Source organism: Barbus barbus (genome assembly GCF_936440315.1).
Source record: "Barbus barbus genome assembly, chromosome: 6".
NCBI classification, from domain to species: Eukaryota; Metazoa; Chordata; class Actinopteri; order Cypriniformes; family Cyprinidae; genus Barbus; species Barbus barbus.
In genome coordinates, this window is record NC_136734.1 from 38,890,810 (window position 1) to 38,911,519 (window position 20,710).

At 35.2% G+C, this 20,710-nt stretch overlaps 1 protein-coding gene across 1 annotated transcript in view; it reads right to left on the minus strand.

Moving 5' to 3' along the window:
- Positions 1-971: 971 nt before the first annotated feature.
- Positions 972-20,710, minus strand: part of LOC306871527 (5-hydroxytryptamine receptor 7-like) — a gene marked incomplete at both ends in the record, with an annotated part of 28,442 nt that continues 8,703 nt past the window's right edge. The window contains one exon of the mRNA XM_079419542.1: positions 972-1,719. Coding sequence (XP_079275668.1) covers positions 972-1,719 — 748 coding nt within the window. The remainder of the gene's footprint in view (positions 1,720-20,710) is intronic.

Here is a 20,710-nt window from a genome sequence, read left to right on the forward strand (position 1 = left end):
TGTTTTCATTAGTTATGAAAACAGCCAATAGCCACTGTTCTTTATATGAAGGTACTCTTTTAGTAAAAAGTTAAAAAAATAAATTATAACTCACTGTCCTAAGACCATAAATCAATGCTTGATGTAGATTAAAATATATACACAACTGTTTAAAAGTTAGGGGTTGGTAATGTTTTTGAAATAACATCTATGCTCACTAAGGCTGTGTTTGGTGAAAGATAGAGAACAAAAAAAAATGTAATATTGTGAAATATTATTACAACTTAAAATAGTTGTTCTATATTTTAATATATTTAAAATGTTCTCTTTTTTCAATGATTGCAAAGCTGAATTTTCAGCAGCCATTATTCCAGTATTGATTCAGTGTCGCAACTTTTATGATCAATGTTGAAAACAGTTGTGCTTTTTGATATTTTTGTGGCAACTGTGGCATTTGTTTTTTTCGGTATTCTTTGATGAATAAAAATTTCAAAAGAATATCTTTTTTTTAAACACATTCCAATTAAATGTGTCCTTGCTGAATAAAATTGTAATTTCTTTAAAATTAACAGACCCCAAACTTTTTAACAGTAGTGTATATACATAACATTAAATATAACATTAATAAAATATATAAATATATTTTTGTAGGTTTAATTATTTTTTTAATTAATTCAACAAAGCCTTTACTCACATGTCTCAAAAATCAGCTGAATTTTTAGCCAAATATTGTAAAAGGTCTAATGCCCACTGAAATCAGGTGTAATGCGGTATACATGTACAAATAATGAAATAGCTACTGACCAAATATCTTAATGAAACTGAAATATGAGTGTTCTGAATAAGTATGAGGCTGTGGTTCTGTCCCTACAAAAATCCCATAAATGGATGTATCGATGCACATTGTTCGGCTTCAAAGTCTTCCTCGATTGCGAGTGATTCAGTCCAGTCTGAACCGTGTGTAAACCAAATCCAGGCCAAACCACATCCTTTTAAACCCTCAGTGCTTCATGCACACCTACAGCCGACAGTCGGCGGTTTATGTTCCGGTACCTGCAGCAAAGCAGGTCTTTGTATGTGGAGCGCAGGTCCCGGTTGAAGAAAGCGTAAATAAAGGGGTTCATTAGCGAGTTGGCATATCCAAACCACAGCAGCGTCCTCTCCAACCAAATTGGTACGCAACTACACTTGACCCCACATATAAATGGTCTCGCTGTAGATAGAATGAAAAATGGCAGCCAACAAATGCCAAAAACCCCAACTATCACGCCCAATGTTGTAGCTGCTTTCTGTTCTCGCTTAAAGATGGAGATATTCTGTCGCTCGCGGCTGAGCAAGCGCGAAAGAGCAACGCACTCCTCGGCTACGCTAGACGTGTGTTGGGGTTTTAGGCCTTGCATCCGGAGAGCCTCGCTGGCGACGGTCTCCAGACGATCTCGACGGGAGAAGTCGGTAAAACGATGCTTGGCGCCGCTTTTTCTGGCGGCCTTGAAGATCTTGTAGTACATGAAGAGCATGACGATCATGGGGATGTAGAAGGCCACGGCGGTGGAGTAGATGGTGTAGCTGAAGTCCTGGCTGATTAGACAAACGCCAGCCGTGTTAACGTTCTTCGCCCATCCACAGAACGGCGGCAGGGTGATGGAGGCAGACACGAGCCACACACCAAAGATCATCTTCGCCATCAGCTGGCCGTTTTGTCGGGCAGGGTAGGTCAAAGGGCGGGTGATGCCAAGATACCTGCAATCAAACAAACAGCTATAAGACATTATGATACGATTGTGAATTACAGTAAAGCTGACGTTTACCAGCATTGCCAAATGGAACCACAAAATCATTGTCATCATTTCTCATGTCTTTCCAACTGTGGTTATCTTTAACTAAAACTACACTAAAAATAAAGGTGCTTAAAAGGTTGCCATACAAGAACCATTTTTGGTTCCACAAAGAACCATTCAGTCAAAGGTTCTTTAAAGAATCATCTCTTTCTTAACTTTTGGTAAGCTTAAGAACCTTCTTTCACCATAAAGAACCTTTTCTTCAGATGTTAAAGGTTCTTTATGGAACCATTTAGACAAAAAAAAGTTATTCTATGGCATCGTGAAGCATCTTTTTTTGAGTGTATTATATTAACTGAAATAAAGCTGGAAAAAAATATATTAGATTCAAATTTGCCTTGGCAACAAACTTAAATAAGTTTTAAGTAAAATTACTCACTGAAATAAAACTAAAATGAAAAAATTGAACTATTTAGAACTAAATATTTAGAAATATAATAAAATGAAACTAATACAAATGACAAAAGCACAAAACCAAATTACTAAAAACAAAAAGTAAAATAAAAATAAATGCTAATTCATAATATTAGCTATAATAGTAAATTAACATAACGAGCACTGATCAGTCCAAACCTGTATGACAATTTTTCAAAAGATGAAGTCAAAATCTGATATTTAATGCCATAAAATCACAGTCCATTCTTATGCGCTACATTCCAGTTCTTCTGAAATTACATTTAAATTTAAATATTTTTCTTCACCACCGACATGTATATTCAATATGGCACGTCCAGACATGTCAAACCAGGTTTGACATCAATAATGGCAAATTATATTGATTCATGTGAGTCTTGTTGCTGACTGTGATGCACCAAAGTGACCCTGGACCACAAAACCAGTCAAGCTTTCCATTGATGTATGGTTTGTTATGATAGGACAATAACTGAGATACAACTATTTGAAAATCTCGAATATGAGGGTGAAAAAAATCCAAATATTGAGAAAATTGCCTTTAAAGTTGTCCAAATGAAGTTCTTAGCAATGCATAAGTTTTGATATATTTACAGTAGGATATTTACAAAATATCTTCATGGAACATGATCTTTACTTAATGTCCTAATGATTTTTGGCATAAAAGAAAAATCGATAATTTTGACCCATACAATGTATTTTTGGCTATTGCTACAAATATACCCCAGCGACTTAAGACTGGTTTTGTGCTCCAGGGTCACATTTGTGCATCATACTAATGAAATTTGACAGTCAAAGGAAAATATTTTCATTGACTAACAAATGAAAATTCATTTTACATTAATTTTCAACATCGCCTTTTGTGTTCCACCGAAGAAAGCAAGTCTTACTGGTTTGGAACGACATGAGGTTGAGTAAACAATGACAGAATTTTTACCCTTAGTGCGAAGTTCAAAGAGCCTTCTTCCATTATTTAGAACCTCGTGTGCAATGGAACGGTTTCATGGATATTAAACAGAACCACAGATCCCAATAAAGAACCATTATTTTGAAGAGTGTATGTCACAAAGTGTATAAATTACAAGTGCAACTTCTTTCCCAAAATCATTATGTACTGCAGAGGCATGAACTCGCCTCATGTTTGTTTTTCTACAATTCTGCTCAATGAGACAATAGGTGGTACTCTACAAGATGATTAGGAGGCAAATCAGAATGAAGCCAGACATTGAGCATTTTAAAGAAATTAAGTTCACATCAGGGGCACACTACAGCACGATGAGAGAGTGGCACAAATTGCATTTGTCTGAGCAGTTCTTCTCTGAACCAATTAGCACCCACTTGAGCCGAGCTGATGAGCAAAAACGGTGGATTTGTGAAAAATGCATGAACCAAAAAGAGATCTATTATATTATTGCCACTTCAGCTGCTGAGGAAATTGACCTTGATGCCACCGTTGCATCTGTTGTGATTAAAGAAGCACATTTAAAGAGAAGAAGATTACAGCTCTTAAAGGTTTCATGAAGGATACTTATTGCCATGACCCCTGTCCCCAGGAGACACTTATACAAGAACGTGCTTTCCATAAAGATCTAAATTTAATCTCTGTGCAGTTTCCACTATCGCTGGGGTCGCACTTAACCCACAAAGCAAAACAAAGCTGGTGAGTTCAGTATGGATGCACACAGTTAAACCAGGTATGATACTGGATATATCAAGAGATGAACATGCACATACAGTATATTCATTAAGCAGAGCCTTTTAGTTAAAGTGACTTACAAATGGGAAACAAATGTGACTTATATCTAAACATTAATCAGGCAAATAAAAAAGTACCATAATGCCAAATGTAGGTTACACTGACCTCACAGCGTAGACTCATCGAATATAATTTTTGCTATCCGCCGCACTGATCAGATCTCCCTGAAATAGCTATATTGATTCTTAAAGTCCTAAACCTAACATTTGTGCTTCCTGCACCGCTTTTTAATCTACACCGCAGCTGCTCACACATAATCAGACATACCCAAGACAGATGTGGTGTGATTAATGAACAAATAACTCTTATGAACTGGATCTTTTTAGTTTGCTCTGTATGTTTTTGATTCACCAAAAAAAAAAAAAAGACGATTCATTTGACTCATTTGTTCCTGTGGAGTCCAATTCAGGAACAGTTCCTTTTAATCAATCAAGTGAAAATAAATCAAGTCTTTTCAGTGCAGTTAATGTAGTCTGGTTCAGTAATAAATTACTCTTTCGATACAGTCTTTTTAATGAATCGTTCAAAAAAAGCCAGCAGGATGACTTACTGAATCAGTCTGACGAATCCTTCATTAAATAGTTCACTGAAGCATTATCACGTCCAGGAATGGAATAGTTTAATTTATTACACAGCTCTATGGAATATTCCTGTTGGTCAGTTGCAGCATTCAGCTGTCAGATATTTCCTAATATTCACCACTGTCCATGCCAAGGCTATGTATAGTAATGGACTTTTTTTAGAGGAAGCTTTAAAATAAAATTATATGATCATTTCAGCTTACACCAATATTTCATGTGTGCATTTTGTGGTGAGAAAATCTAAATAATGTAATACATTTCACATTTCTCCTTTTTACCATTTTATGTGCATTTTCTATGCAACAAATACGTGAACACCTTCCAGATCTAAACACACATTTAATTAACACTGTATGAGTGCTAAAGTCCAGTAGCTGTCTTTGACATTTTGCCCTCTGGTTTTATGATATATGATGTGTTTGCCATCACTCTTCACAACACAAGTACTGTAAATTAAACCATTGGTTTGACAGCGTAAAGATGACGTAGGTTATACATGTACAACATTAGCCAGGTTTCCATCCAAAACTGCAAATTAAACTTAAAACATATGCGAATAAGCATCCAACGAGTCAAAGAGAACAAAATCGTCCCTTCCTGATAAACTGCCACTAAATATCACTAAGAAAAAGAAGCCACTGAATATATTTTTCATATTAAATTATTTGTGCCTCAGAGCAAGCAGACGAAAGTCATTGCTTTTGGAGGTGGATCTATGCCTGCTGTTTGGGAATGCAATCATGTCACACAGTTCTGGGAGGCAATTATACAGAAATACTTTCACGAGAGACTTTGCTCAGGCATTTAAGAATGACCATAGCAACTTTTCAGATGCTATGCAACAAGATTGGTCCGCTGTTTAGTTGGGATTTGCCATCCTATAGCGCAAAGTCACATGACTTTTTTAATGCTCTTGGAGGAATTTATTCTGCTGATGTGTTTCCATCATTATTCACATTAAACATTTTTCGCACAAGTAAAAAACCACCTCAAGCAAGTGTAAAAACTCGCCACTCATTTCTGGTGCGATACTTCAAAATGCACATAAAAACAGGATAATGGAAACATAGCTATTAAAATACAATTCCTGAAGCGCTATATCCTATATGACAGCTCCACCTTACAGATCTGATTCTCCATGGCACCAGCTCTGGCTCAGACCCCATCAGCTGCATAAAGTAAATGATTCCAACTTCCCTTTAAGTGGCTTAGCAGTCAAACACCCATTGGTTTATGACTCCCAGGGCACCCTAGAGGTCCTCAGGTCATGTAAATAACATAGCCATTATTTATGTAATAACACTGAGGGCACAGGGGATTCCAACGCTAGAATAATTTTCATCATAATTCTAGGTCATATGGAACATGCAGTCTGACATTTTCATGTAATCCTTTGAACAACATGTACAATTTTCCACTTCAAAATGAAAAAAAGGCTTGTGAGAGACCTGTGAGGTCCACTGAAGATGCAAATAAGACTAGAAGAGGTTCAGGATATGGATCTCATGTGAATGTACATTAAAAACACATTTGTTAACTGTGCCATTGATTTCTTTAGGTGTAAGATTTTCTTAAAGGAATAGTACACCCTAAAATGAACATTTTCTGAAAAAGAACTCACACTCATGCCAGATGTAGATGGGTTTGTTTCTTCATCAGAACAGATTTGGAGAAATGTAGCATTCCGTCATTTGTTTACCAATAGATCCCCTGCAGTGAATGGGTGCCGCCAGAATGAGAGTCCAAAGAGCTGCTAAAAACATCACAATAATCCTCAAGTAATCCACACCACTCCAGTCCATCAGTTAACGTCTTGTGAAAGTCTTTGTGTTTTTAAGAAACAAATCCAACATTAAAGTGTTTTAACTTTAAACCATCACATCTGTTGTCCTCTCACATCCACCAACATATTTGTTGATAAATGATTTGGACTGTGTTGGACTCATATTTCTAACACAGTTTAAATTGCATTAATGGTAAATTTGTTTCACTTCTCCAGATGTTAACTGATGGATTAGATTGGTGTGCATTACTTATGGATTATTGTGATGTTTTTATCAGCTGTTTGAACTCTCATTCTGACGGCACCCATTCACTGCAGAGGATCCATTGGTGATCAAGTGATTTAATGCTAAATTTCTCAGAATCTGTTCCAGTGAAGACGCAAACTCACATACATTTTGGATTGGCTGTAGATAAGTACGCTTTACAGTATGTACTTTTTATGTTTTATGTAAGTTTATTTTTGTCTGAACTATTCCTTTAATGTGGTAAAAAGCTTAGTGCACTATTGGCAGTTTTTGGCAGTGCTGTTATTTCCTATAACATGACATTCACCCAACATTTTTTCATGCAAAAGAATCTGAACTCTTCCACTTAGCATCAAACCTTTTTCTGCTTCCATTGTTTTAAATTGCATCCATGACTTTTCAAAAGCATCTACTGTAAATGTCAGTTTGATATAGTTACTGTGGGAGCCACTAGTGAAAGTATACTAAAAATAGCTATGATAGATGTGTTTTTTTCATGCTGTGTCATCATTGTATATTTCAGATGATGACGAATCTCTAGTGAAGAGTGAGAGAGATTCTAGAAAAATCCTGGCTCTTTTCTTTCTGTCTTTAGCTCGATTACTCTGAAGATTGTGTTTGTCTTGGGACCTATTGTGTGGTCTTGGATATACAGTAAGACAGGGTTAATGGAGAGGATGTTTCACTGGAGAGCGGTGAAGTGATCTCTATGTTTTCCTAATCTTTTTAGGGCTTTTTTAAAAGCACCATTCATCTTTTTGTGTCTGGGACAACAGACGGTGAAATATTCAAAATATGAAAGTTAAGTACTGCTTTTAGACGACAAAAACTCAATGTCCAAAAACAAACATCTCCTTCACAGGTCTTTAAAAGCACTTGTAAATGTGCTGTCATACATACTGAGGACCCCAAAATAATTGATAAAAATATTAAGTTTTGATTCCCCCTCTTTTCAATTCCAGGCCATATTTCACCAAAAATGTAAAAGAAAGATAGATATAGACAGACAGACACACACACACACACATATATATATATATTTTTTTTTTTTATCCATGTATATCTTAAGGGAGATAAAGCCTACAGTATTTTAGGATCATTAATATTATTTGCATTCTGACATTATTTTCCATATACTATATGAAAATTAAGCACATTTTCCTTACAAATTAGCCTTATCATAATTCATTTAGACATATTACTTTCGAGTTGTTGTTTTTTTATATAATTCCAATTATTCTGAACACACAAATATTGTTTTTCAAAGTTGTAAATAAAGCAAAGATTATCGGAGTATGTTTTATATATTTCAGTCTTTCTACTTAAAATTTCACGTAAACTTAAGTGTATAAATCTACACCAAATTTTTTTCAGTGAATGTTCTTTGATTTTTATTACATTCACATCGCTATAACACAATATTTTTTGTGGCATGAAAACTGTCATATAAATAATCATATTATTTGAAAGTGATCCTGTTACATTTATCAAGCCATTTGCTCTTAATTTTCTTATATTAAGCCATTACTTATAGTTTATTGTAAAGTCACCTTTTAGATAGAAAGAGTAAAGTCCAGGCTAAAGTGGTTGAGAGACTGGGTTAATACAGTACATAGCAGAGAAATGCACACAGGTCTGTCTCTGAATGAACTGATGAAGAGTGACATACAGAGGACAAAAAACAATCAAGCTAAGGCATTTAGAGCGGCCACTGCTCCTTCATCTTCCTCCTCCTCTCTTCTTTACACAAACTCTCCATCAAAACACTAGTCTCTTCACCATCTTTCTCTCCTTTTTTCTCCACTCTTTCCAACAGCTTTGACCTCACCGTTGATCACTTCTGACATTCTCTTTTTCTAGTCATAGAGGCCAATTTTTTAGCATGTTTTTTGTGTTTAAATTAATGTTGTGCTGTAACGTATGTACCGTGCACATGCCAAATACACAGTGACTGCACTTATGTAATTCACTCAGACTTATGTAACTCATACAGTATATTGCAGCTAAAAATATCTGCACTGCATAATGGAGAAATGCATTCACTTCAAAAAAAAAAAAAAAAAATGATAGAGGAACTCTGCTTTTGCTTACGTACATATATATTCCACTATGGGAAATGAGAATTGTCCGACTTGACAGCTCGTTTTTGACATCTGAGCCTGCAGCCGCCTACTCCCGTCTACATTCAAGACCAGTCATTTGGCATCTCAAATGAGCCTAAAAGCCAAGGACTGCAGAGGCTTGATGGAAGACGGCACCACGGCTCGTTTTGGTGTTTCAAGGATAAAAATGTTACAGCGATGTTTTCCTTAAGATACTCTCTCTCTCTCTCCCACTCCCTCTCTATGAATTCATCATTTCCCTGTACAAGTATTTTATGACATTTGTATTATTACTGTTTATCTCTGTCTTTCTTCCTCATTCTCTTGCTGTGTATTTTTCAATAATTGAAAAAGCTTCAGTGCTGTTTGTTTTCTGTCCAGACTACAGCTAGTATTATTTTAAGTCAGGGACAAATCCTGTGGCTATTTTCAGATTAGAACTAATGTGGACAATATTTATCTGAATACAAGTAGATTCTTTCCATGTGAGTCCAACGTCTCCACTTGAGTTTATATTTTTGTATTATCACAGCAGATTTATTTCACACATAACATCTATTTATAGACAGATAGATAGATTTTTTTTTTTTTTTTAATTAATACTTTTATTCAGCAAGGGTGAATTAAACTGACCAGTAGTGACAGTAAAGACATTTAAAATGAATTATATTTACATTGAATTCAAAAGATTTATATTTAAAACAAATGTTCTCGTCACAGGGGAAAAAATACATAAAAATAGAGCTGATAAAAAGTAAAAACTGTAACTTGAATGCAAATGTAAGTCGCTTTGGATAAAAGCGTATGCTAAATGCATAAATGTAAATGTAAAATACAATATTTCATTAAAATGAAAAATGTATTTTAAATTGTGATAACATTTCAGAATATTATGTTCTTTATTTATTTTATTTTTTTTAATTGCAGACATGACAAATTTGAGAGTTTGTAGGTTCAATGAGATTTGTAAAGTGTCATTCGTGTCAGTGATTTAACAGGATTAAAAGAAGATTTACTTCTGTTCTGCTGTCTGAGAGAAACAGATGAAAAGAGATCTCTGATTTTGACAGCATCCTTAAGGGAAGCTGTTGCTGTTTTTTGTAATGGACACACTGCCAGATTCAATTACTGCTTATTACACTCCGTTAACTGACTTCATATTTGTCTCTCACTGCACATGTACATAACCTTGGGCTTAAAATCAATAGAGCTGCAATTTTTTAGGGAATCTAAGCACTTTGTTTCTTACAGAACATTCATCAACTGAATAAAAGAGACACCGTCATATGACAACTGCGTAAAGTGACTTTCAAACCTTTTAGTGGCGACGACCCGGGTTTGAACTCATCAACAGACTGACCCTTTTCACAAAGCCTGGCATTTTAAAGAGACTAACTGAGTGGAGTGAAGCTGCATTTAAGCGATATGATATATCAGCGGCTTCATGTGTTAAGTGAACTCAGACGTCCATTGGATGCACGGCATTCTTTGGAGAAGAGCACAATTCCAAACTCAGGCTCTCTATAAAATGGCTCTTACAGAGTTGGCAAAAACAACAAGCCTGTTTTTAAAGGACTGATCCAGGTTCAATACAAGTTTAGCCGTATCGACAGCAACAGCTGCCTGCTGACAATTACAGAGAAAATAGTTTCAATTCTTCTCTCACTCTATGCTGTTTGTGAGCTTGATTTTGTTGTTCTTGTGAAAGGAATTTAGTTCATTCATACAGAATTGTCTGAACTTTAAAAAATCTTCCTCATTGGGTTATGCTATATGCATTGGGTTAGTTCAAGGCAGATACAATTTTTCATTATCTATTACATTTATTATTGTATCCAAATCAACTTAAATTGTATAAATCGTATCAGTTATGCATTACTGATGGAATTCATGAGGGTGTTTTTTTTTTTCTTTTTTTTACATTATTGGCAGGAAAAAGTCAAGAAATCATACACCCTTTGAACACCAAATAAAAAAATATTTTTAATTAGGCTGTTACCTATTGCATTATTGAAGTGTACACACACACACACACACACACACACACACATACAGTGTATATATATATATATATATATATATGCATGCATGCATTTGACAAACGCTTTCAGTTTTTTCAGGAATTTTAAATTGCAGCTTACATGCATTGATGTCTTCTCTGGGAATCAAACTCATGGCCTTGGTTTATTTTCCTTGACTGGAAGAATATAACTCACCCTAAAGACTTGCATTGTACATGCATTTGCAAACTGTGAGTTTTGGCTGTTTTTAAAAAACTGATGGATGAATCAAAATCAGACACTTTGGATAGAAGCGTCTGCTTAATGAACAAATGCAAATGTACTGACAGCTACAGATGCTGCAAACACAGCTCAAGATGTATTGAACCCTGAATATAAAGCACACGACTTAGAAGGAAGAATATGTCATTCTACACTGTCATATAAAATCTGATAGTTCATTGCCAAAATTGTTCTTTCCTGACTATCTAAAAAAAACTCAAATCTTGGCAGTCCTTGGGGGAAAGTCATGAAAACAAAAATCGCATGAAATAAATCAGCACTCCAGTGCCGTCTGCAACCATATTTATACAGCTCTATTTTGATTTACTATTGGCTTCATAACCCCCAATTTAATTCTGCAATGCAGATTCAGAGGTAATTGTTCTCTAAATATGTCAAATGACACATGCCCTACCGAATTTATTAGCGACAAACACCAATAGCTCCTCATTTATTAAGATAATAATTGAACAAATTTCCTTAGCGCTGCTAATATGCACACAAGCAGCAGCTGTCATCCTAAATGCTCAGTGCCGTGCCAGATAGACAGAGGATGAATGCATAATACATTTGCATTAGAAAATAGCACGCTTTAATACACCAGTCCGAGCTTTAGATCACATCGAGACATGATACATCGACGATATTATGGATGCACCGTGCCTCAAAATATATTTAGACACTTAAGCCATGCTCAAAAACAAATTAAATTTGTCTTTTAAAAAACTCATTTGCATTATATAATAAAACATATAACCAAGAGGCACCGGCAAACAAGTTTTATGCTGCATTACTGTGAATTTATGCTGCATTACTATGAATTTGTTTAGATCACATCAAGACATGATATATTAATGATATTATGGATACACTGTGCCCACAAAATGCATTTGTAATACATTTGGCCATGCATACTTAAAAACAAATTAATTTTAAGTAATAAAATTAATTATATAACAAAACATAAAACCAAGTGGCACTTGACTAGGTGTGCTTAAAGTGTGCTTGTTTTTAATTATATAATATAATGTCATTCCTGCATTTTTAAGTGAGGTGTGTGTCCAAATACTTCTTGAAGCAAGTGTATCATAGGATGAAATAATTAATTCATTTATGAATATATTGTTCACTTATATACGTATAATCTTTTTTTAGCATAAAAATGTTAATATTTAATAATTCCCTTCTATTATTAATATCTCTATCAAGATATTGTTCTGGCATTTCAATAAGTCCCACAACACATAGGCTGTTTAAATACACTGAATTATCATCATTTGGAATAGAAATGGTTGAACAAACATTTAGACAATTAGATGTCCTTGAAACATGCACAGTTAAACTTTTGTACAAAGATTTGTGCATACTGCTTTCCTGAGTGTCTAAACTAAACTGATTAAACATAGTTCTTCAAAGAGTTTCAGTTTATTTGCTGTGTTAGAGGAACAATTCAGTTCAACGACCTTGAGGTCTTTGTTAAGGCAGCAAGTTCAAATTGAATCAAAAAAAGATGCACCCACATGTACACATGAGAAAAAATGCATCAGGGAGGGACAATGCTTCATAGATATTTCCCTACCTGAAATATACAAATGACTGTGAATTTTATCAGAATGCGGGCTGAAACATTGTTGCTGGTTTTAGAGAGCTGCTGCTCCAGCTCTTGACAGACATGATTGCTGTTCAGCTTTGGCCATGTTTAGGGCCCTTAGAGCTAGTACTTCAATGAGAGACTGATTTCTGACACCAATATTAAACTGTAAAAAAAACAAGCGTTGAACTGAAACAAGAGGCTTGAACATACCACAGAGGGATAAGAGAGGATGCTGCTGTCATTCTTGCTGTTGCTGTTTTTTTTTTGTCTAAATTGTACTGTATGTGTGTAAAACAAGAGTCCAAAAAGACAATTTCTTGAAAAGAAAATGCAACAAATGCAAATATATTTTGGGGTCAGTAAGAATTTTTAAAACTGAGAAGATTCTTATTATCACCAATACTGCATTTATTTGATCATAAATACTGTAAAAACTGTAATACAGTTGTCCATTTGAATGTAATTGAACCTTTAATTTATTCCTGTGATGTTACTCCAGTCTGCAGTGTCACATGATGCTTCAGAAATCATTCTCATATGCTGATTTGGTGCTCAAGATTCATTTCTTATTATTATCCAGGTTGAAAACAGTTGTGCTGCTTGATGTAATATTTTTATAAAGTTTAAAAGAACAGTATTTATTTGAAATAGAAATCTAATCTTTATTGTCACTTAATGCATCTATTTAATGCATTAATGCATAAAGTATTAATTTTTTTCAATTTACTGAATCCAAATTTTTGAACTGTAGTATTAACATCAACACCACCTATTTAGCATTCAAGACTCTCCAGATATATATAGGGTGAGATGTGCAAACTATTTTAGACACAAAAGGAAACCCTCTGCCTCTTTGTGAGCAAACATGAAGAGTGTGTTTACATAGACATCATAAAATCAAGCATTATTTATTTCTGAAGGTCAGATAGAGGGTGGGAAAAAAGCCTTAACTAGCATTATAAAGTGGGCCTCAGGGAACACAAATGATAAAATGATAAAGAGTATCTGATGAATCTGTCATTTTAATATCTTAAAACTAAATACTTTGTTATTGTAACTGGTTAGATGAAAGCACAGTTGATGGTGGCCTGTCAGCTACATATCACATATGAGACTCCCATGGTCATGCAATGCTTTATGTCACACAGAAAAACTGCTCTGGGAGTCACTTCTGAAAGACATGCTTCCCATCAGAAAGTCTGTCTTTGTTTGTTTTCATTTTACAGATGGCACGTGTTGCTGGATCCTAAGTAACCAAGTATCTAATAGTGTTTTTATAGCTGCATTTACCAGCCATTCCCACGGCAGCACAAGTAAAATCGATACACTATATAAACTTAAATTAGTGCCTTTTAATGACATCCATTATCATTAAATAAATGATTAAATGTGGTTTACATGACAGATTACTGCAATTGATCATTCATTTCCCGAGGGAGCTGATACTTCATTCATTAGTACTAACATCTGTGTGCACGTCTGCTGGCAGGATTATGATATATTGATTTATTCTCTTCTCTTGTTGTTTAGCATTCATAGACTGTAAAGGCACAATACAGCTTGACTTAGCAGTCAAATAAACGTAAGGGATTTTAAAGCTATTTATAAATCCCCCTTTTCTACTCAGTATTTACCGAGTATCTGGTTTTATCCATTAACTTCTCCGTTTCATTTCCTGAGTGAAGCCACATTTTCTTTTAGCCTCAGGTGCATTAGCAGCATGTTTATTCACTTTGGAAGGCCAAGTCAATATCTAGTTGTTTCCCTTGTCCTACTTCACTCAAAAGCATATACATTTTATTTTTTTTCCGCCTCCTGTTTGTTTGCTTGCGTTTTAATATTTCAGTAAAATAAATTGCTTTCCCACAGCATAATTCATTGGTATATGACTTCTGTGACTTTTCGTGTGGGTATCTTATGGATAGTAAAGATATTTTTGGGAATAGTTTACACAAAAATTTGCTGAAAATTTAACTCACCCACAAGCTATCCAAGATGTAGGCAAGTTTCTTTTTTCATCAGAACAGATTTAGAGAAATGTAGCATTACATCACTTGCTTATCAATGGATGCTCTGCAGTGAATGGGTGCCGTCAGAATCAGGGGCGGACTTACCCATTATAGCAAAGGTAGGCGACTGCCTTGGGCCCCCTATAGGCAAGGGCCCCCTGAAATGCTTTATACGAGATGCGCATTAAGTGCGGACACGCGAACGGTTGCTGTTGACGGTGTTACCACGCCAAACGTCTGCGTGTTCGAGTTGAACGTGCTTCTTGTGTATCCTGCTTGTAGTAAATGAAAATATTATGCATCTGAAGCTGACTGCCCAGGTGTGCAGATGGCACTAGGGACGGGGGGGACATGACCCCCCCAGATTCATAGTAACCCGATCCGTCCCCCTCACTGTCTCTACGAAAGGCAACATCAGTATACGGAGGATAAATCAGGGTTTCCGCTATGTACATTAGCCTAAGTAGTGGCGGCCAGGCCACATGCGCTAAGCCATTTTTGAAACGCTTTTGACCGCAGTGTCTGACCGAGTCCCAAAACACGTGCAGCCAATCAGCAGTAAGGGGCGTGTCTTGTACTGATGTCTTGAGAACATGTGCATAGAGAGCGCTCTATTTGAGTGCACAGGAGTCAGGACGTATATTAGCAGATTGACTATAGATAGAGAGAGATGGCAGATAAAAAAAGAGGAAAATATCATAGAAACAAAACATTAAAAAGAAGGGTTACGATCAGGCAAGAGGTAGGACCCGTGTAAATATAGATCGGAGCAGCTTTCCAGCGGTGGAGAGAAACTCAAGGAGCAGGAAGGGCGCGAATTGGACACCGAGGTTGTGTTGTTTCTTTTTGATAGGAGAGTAACGTTGATTTTGCTTTGTCTCACACAACTTATCCTTGTTGGCTTTCGCTTGAATATGCTTTTGTGTCATCATTGCTTGTTTCTGCGATTGTCGTTGCCATGGTTGTGTATGTAGGCTAGGCCTACATGTGGATGCTGAGATTTTTTTTAGTTTCACTTTAACTTTCGAGATTCGCAAGCGCACATACTCTGTTTATACTATGGAGCAGCAGTACTAAGCCAGTACTATGAAGCTAGATTCACACTTCGGGCAAACCCCCCCCGGTCCCCCCCAGTTAAAAAATCCCATCTGCACCCCTGTGACTGCCGCGCGAGCGCGAGGTCTGTCTTTCCCAGCGTGCACACACCTCTCTCTCTGTTTGATCTGTTCAGCGAGCGGCTGAAAGGAGCTTCACTTTCAGTTAAAACACAGATATGTTGCTTCTCTAATTTTACATGCAAGTATAGCCGAAATCACAGCACAGCTATTGTCTTTATCTTATGTGTAGCCTATTTGATTTCATCAGACGAAGGCACGATTATAAATCAGGATTTTTGTGCAGATTAACATCTTGGAAGGGAGAGCTGGTTATGTAGTCTTAATTTGTCACGTTTCAGTCAAAATTTCATATTCATTCCATTGTCTGACAACAGAAACAGTAAAATATATACAGTATGTGGCACAGAGAGGCAAACAAATCTAATAATAAAAAAATAAATGTACATTTTGTGAGCTGTGTCAGTAAATTGCTCAGTGCAAAGAAAGAGAAGTATTGGGAACCTGGTATTTATATGGTTTTTTTTTCTTTCTTTTTCATGTGTCTAATAGATATGAACTTTTGTCTAGTCTTCATGCTCCATGCCAGTGGTCTCGAACTCAATTCCTGGAGGGCCGCAGCTCTTCACAGTTTAGCTCCAAACAGCTCCAAATTACACCTGCTTGGAAGTTTCTAGTAATCCTGAAGACCTTGATTAACTGGATCAGGTGTCCAGCACACAGTAAATGCATACAGTATGGGCAGCTTGCATGTTTTGGAAGGCACTATGAATTGTGAAAGGTATATAAAGGTTTTAGAGCAAACATATGCTCCTCTCCAGATGTCCTCTGTTTCAGGGAAGGCCTTGTGTATTTCAGCAAGACAATGCAAAACCATGTACTGCAGCAATTACAACAGCATGGCTTCGTAGTAGAAGAGTCCGGGTGCTGAATTGGCCTACCTGCAGTCCAGATCTTTGACCTATAGAGAACATTTAGTGCATCATTAAATGAAAAATACATCCAAGATGACCACGAACTCTTCAGCAGCTGGAAACCTATATGTATGGGATCAGATTCTAACATCAAAGCTCCAGAAACTCATAACCTCGATGCCCAGACATCTTCAAACTGCTTTGAAAAGAAGAGGAGATGCTACACCATGGCAAACATGCCACCGTCACAACTATTTTGAGACCTGTTGCCTGCTACTATTACAAAAACACAGCTTTTCACTTTAATTAGTGGACCGGAGTGGTGTGTATTACTTCTGGATTATTGTGATGCTTTTATCAGCTGTTTGGACTCTCATTCTGACGGAACCCATTCACTGCAGAGGATTCATTGATGAGCAAGTGATGTGATGCTAAATTTCTCCAAATCTGTGCCGATGAAGAAACTGTTACTTTAATGTATATTGCATAGAGGTAAAAATATGCAGTGTCATATATGCAGCATTTGCACGTGTAATAAGTTTCTTTACAAAGCCAATGGTAGTAGTGCCACATGTTCCTCCTATCACTTGTCTCCTTTGATTTATTTAGCCATTACTGCACATCATCTAATGTTAACCTGTAAGATGATGACAAATCTCATTTCCTTATTAATAGCACAAGGCATGAAGCAATCTTCTTCTACCAAGTCTTGGTCAAACATGCAAGTATCACAGACAACCACCATAGTTTGTTTTTATATGAAGCATGAACATCTGTTGCTAATGCATGAGAGCAAACATGACCTTTGTGCTTTTAAATGGTAACAGTTCATGGTGTCAGTGCAACCAGAAAGGATTTTCATTATTTTATGTAATGTCTATGACCAGCATCTGTGCAGTGTTTGTTGTTACCAAATTCTGACTTGTCCCACAGTATGTAAAAATGAATTTATATCATGGAGTTATGTAATATATCACAATATAGTTATAGTTTTGCTGGAAACTGAATGACAAAAATGGTAATTTATAAATTTATTACAATCACTTTTGCTTCAACAAAAAAGGCTTCAACAAAGGCTTAATTTGACATTCACTGAAAATTAAAATTTCTCCATTGTACAAACTACCAGCAGCCTAACAACCCCAGAATTAGCTATTGTGTATTTAATTTTAATACTAGATTTAATTTTAATATTTGATATATTTTATACAATATTTGATTTCATCTCTGTCCTATGACAATCATTAGCAAATTTTTACTTAAATTTTAAAGGTTTCAGTAAAGAAAACAATTGCAATTCAATTAATTTTTAAATTGCACCATATTATAAACTTGTTGCACACTGTAGGATGTGTTGGTCTAAACTAATTGTTGAGTACAATTACAATGAAAAACAATTATGTCATTATATTACAGAGATTCTGTGGGGGGGGGGGGGGCTGTAGCACTATGGTGACATTATGCAACGTTCTATGTTTATGCATTCCTGTATTTGCACCCGATGTCTAGCCTAACCACTTGACTTGCATGCTTAGCAACCCATCTGTGTAATTGCTATTTAAACATTATGTGGTCCTTATGAGTCATTTGGCAGGAAAGTGTCAAGAATGTAAATAAAAGTATAAGCAAAATTTGCTTATATAGTCAAAGATTATATTATGTTGAGTACAGCATCTCAAACACACACATTTACCCTCTGTGCTTACACATCTGATCATGCCATTGCCGTTTTGCACTAATACACGTACAGTATGTAAATACAGATTTAACATGTTTCACACATACACAGACATCCATGCATCCCACAATGTGCCCTTTACATATCTCAAATATAATTGCAGCATTTATTCTGGTGTCATATTTTTTCTTGAACCATGGGGTCTTCTGTATATACAGTATAACAGTTTGGGGTCAGTATTAATATATTTTTTTATGTTAAATTATTTTTGCAAGGCATTCAATTGATCAAAATTTACAGTAATGACTTGTAAAAAAAAATCTATTTAAAATAAATACTGTTCTTTTGAACATTATTCATCAAAAAACATACAATTATAATTTTTTTAATTATATAATTAAAATTTAAATTATAAAATATATATATATATATATAATTAAAAAGCACAAGAATATTAAGCAGCACAACATTTTTCAACATGGATAATAATAAGAAATCTTTCTTAAGCACCGAATCAGCGTATTATAATTATTTCAAAAGGGTCATGTACTGAAGGCTGGAGTAATGATGCTGAAAATTCAGTTTTGCCCTCACAGGAATAAATTACATTTTAAAATATATTAGAATAAAACTGTTATTTAAAATTCTAATATTTTTTTACAATATTAACACTTTTTTTCTTTTAACAAATAAATGCAGCCTACATGATTATTTAATGATCACTGAAATTACACTGCACTCCAAAATGCCTTAAATATTACCATGATATATTTTTAAGGTATATATCCAAAAACCAAGGTATTGTGGCCACTGTCCAAAACATCGTGATATTTTTTACTATTGATTATATAAGTTTTTATGAGGAACACAAAATAAATAAAACTAGCTTTACCCATCTTTCAACCTAATACACATCTGATACACCTGAAAAACTCGCTTTTGAAATGATAAGCTCCAACATTCCCATTAGAAAGCAAAATAATGGTAAGGCTGCTCCGTTTTACTCACACCTGATGCTCAATAACACAGATGCCACTAAACATCTCCCCTTAACCAGATCAGCAGACATAGTGTTTATTCAAACCAGGAACATGGCAGAGCATTCAGTTGCGGAACACATTTTCTATTCATCTTCAGAATGATGACATTTTATTTTTGCCACTTCTTAATGATGATCTGCAATATTCAGTGGACATCCATTCCAAGGGTTTTTATGTTTAATTCATAATTATTTGTGCTCATTTCCTCATATTTTAGTCATTTATTCTGAGTTTTTGCACGTCAAATTGAAGACATTAATATCAAGAACCAGTCCACATACATTTTTATGAGCTTCCCAGCTGAACAAAAACGAACAACAGATGGAAAATATTAAATCTGTTATGAAAAGACTAAACCTATTGTTTTGGAAATTTGTGAAGCACAAGTGGCATAAATAAAAACAACTTTACCTCCCTAGCAAATTTTCTGTTTGTTAATTTTTTACAAATCACTCCATAACTGAAGCAGATGAAATGTGTAACAAATCAAAAGCTTGTTCAGTCACATTTTGCTTAGTTTCCAAGGTATCTCATTTGCTTTACATTTAAAACCCACTAAAGATGCATAAAATATGTGACCCTGGAGCACAAAAGCAGTCTTAAGTCGCTGGGATATATTTGTAGCGATAGCCAACAATACACTGTATGGGTCAAAATTATTGAGTTTTCTTTTATGCCAAGGACATTACGTAAAAATCATGTTCCATGAAGATATTTTGTAGAGTTAGAGTTATACTCTATTGTCCTTTACAGAAAATTTGTCTTGGACTCAAAGCTGCAACAATACACAACAACCACACAAAAAACACTGTTAGTCAAAAAAAAAAAAAAAAAAAAAAAAATCCTATTGTAAACTGCCTACTGTAAATATATCAAAACATCATTTTTGATTAGTAATATGCATTGCTAAGAACTTAATTTGGACAACTTTAAAAGCGATTTTCTCAATATTTAGATTTTTTTTGCACCCTCAGATTCCAGATTTTCAAATAGTTGTATCTCAGCCAAATATTGTCATATCATAACAAACCATACATCAATGGAAAGCTTATTCATTCAGCATCCGGATGATGTATGACTGGTTTTGTGGTCCAGGGACATATATAACTTGTTTACTAAATATATTGTTTGTAGACTTAAAAGAGAGACAGGCCTCCTTTATAAATAAGAACTGTTTTAATAAATGAAGTTTTTGGCTGCATTTTTCTGCTGTTTTCTATGCAAAATACCTGCCTAATTTTAGATGCTATCAGCATGTGCTGAAAACTGAATTAAAAAGAAGAAACTCTTCATATTTGTCAGTTCTAACAATTAATGAAACTGACGATTCAACACGGACTGCCACTGTGATGTGCAACAATATTGCAAAATTAATTCAAAT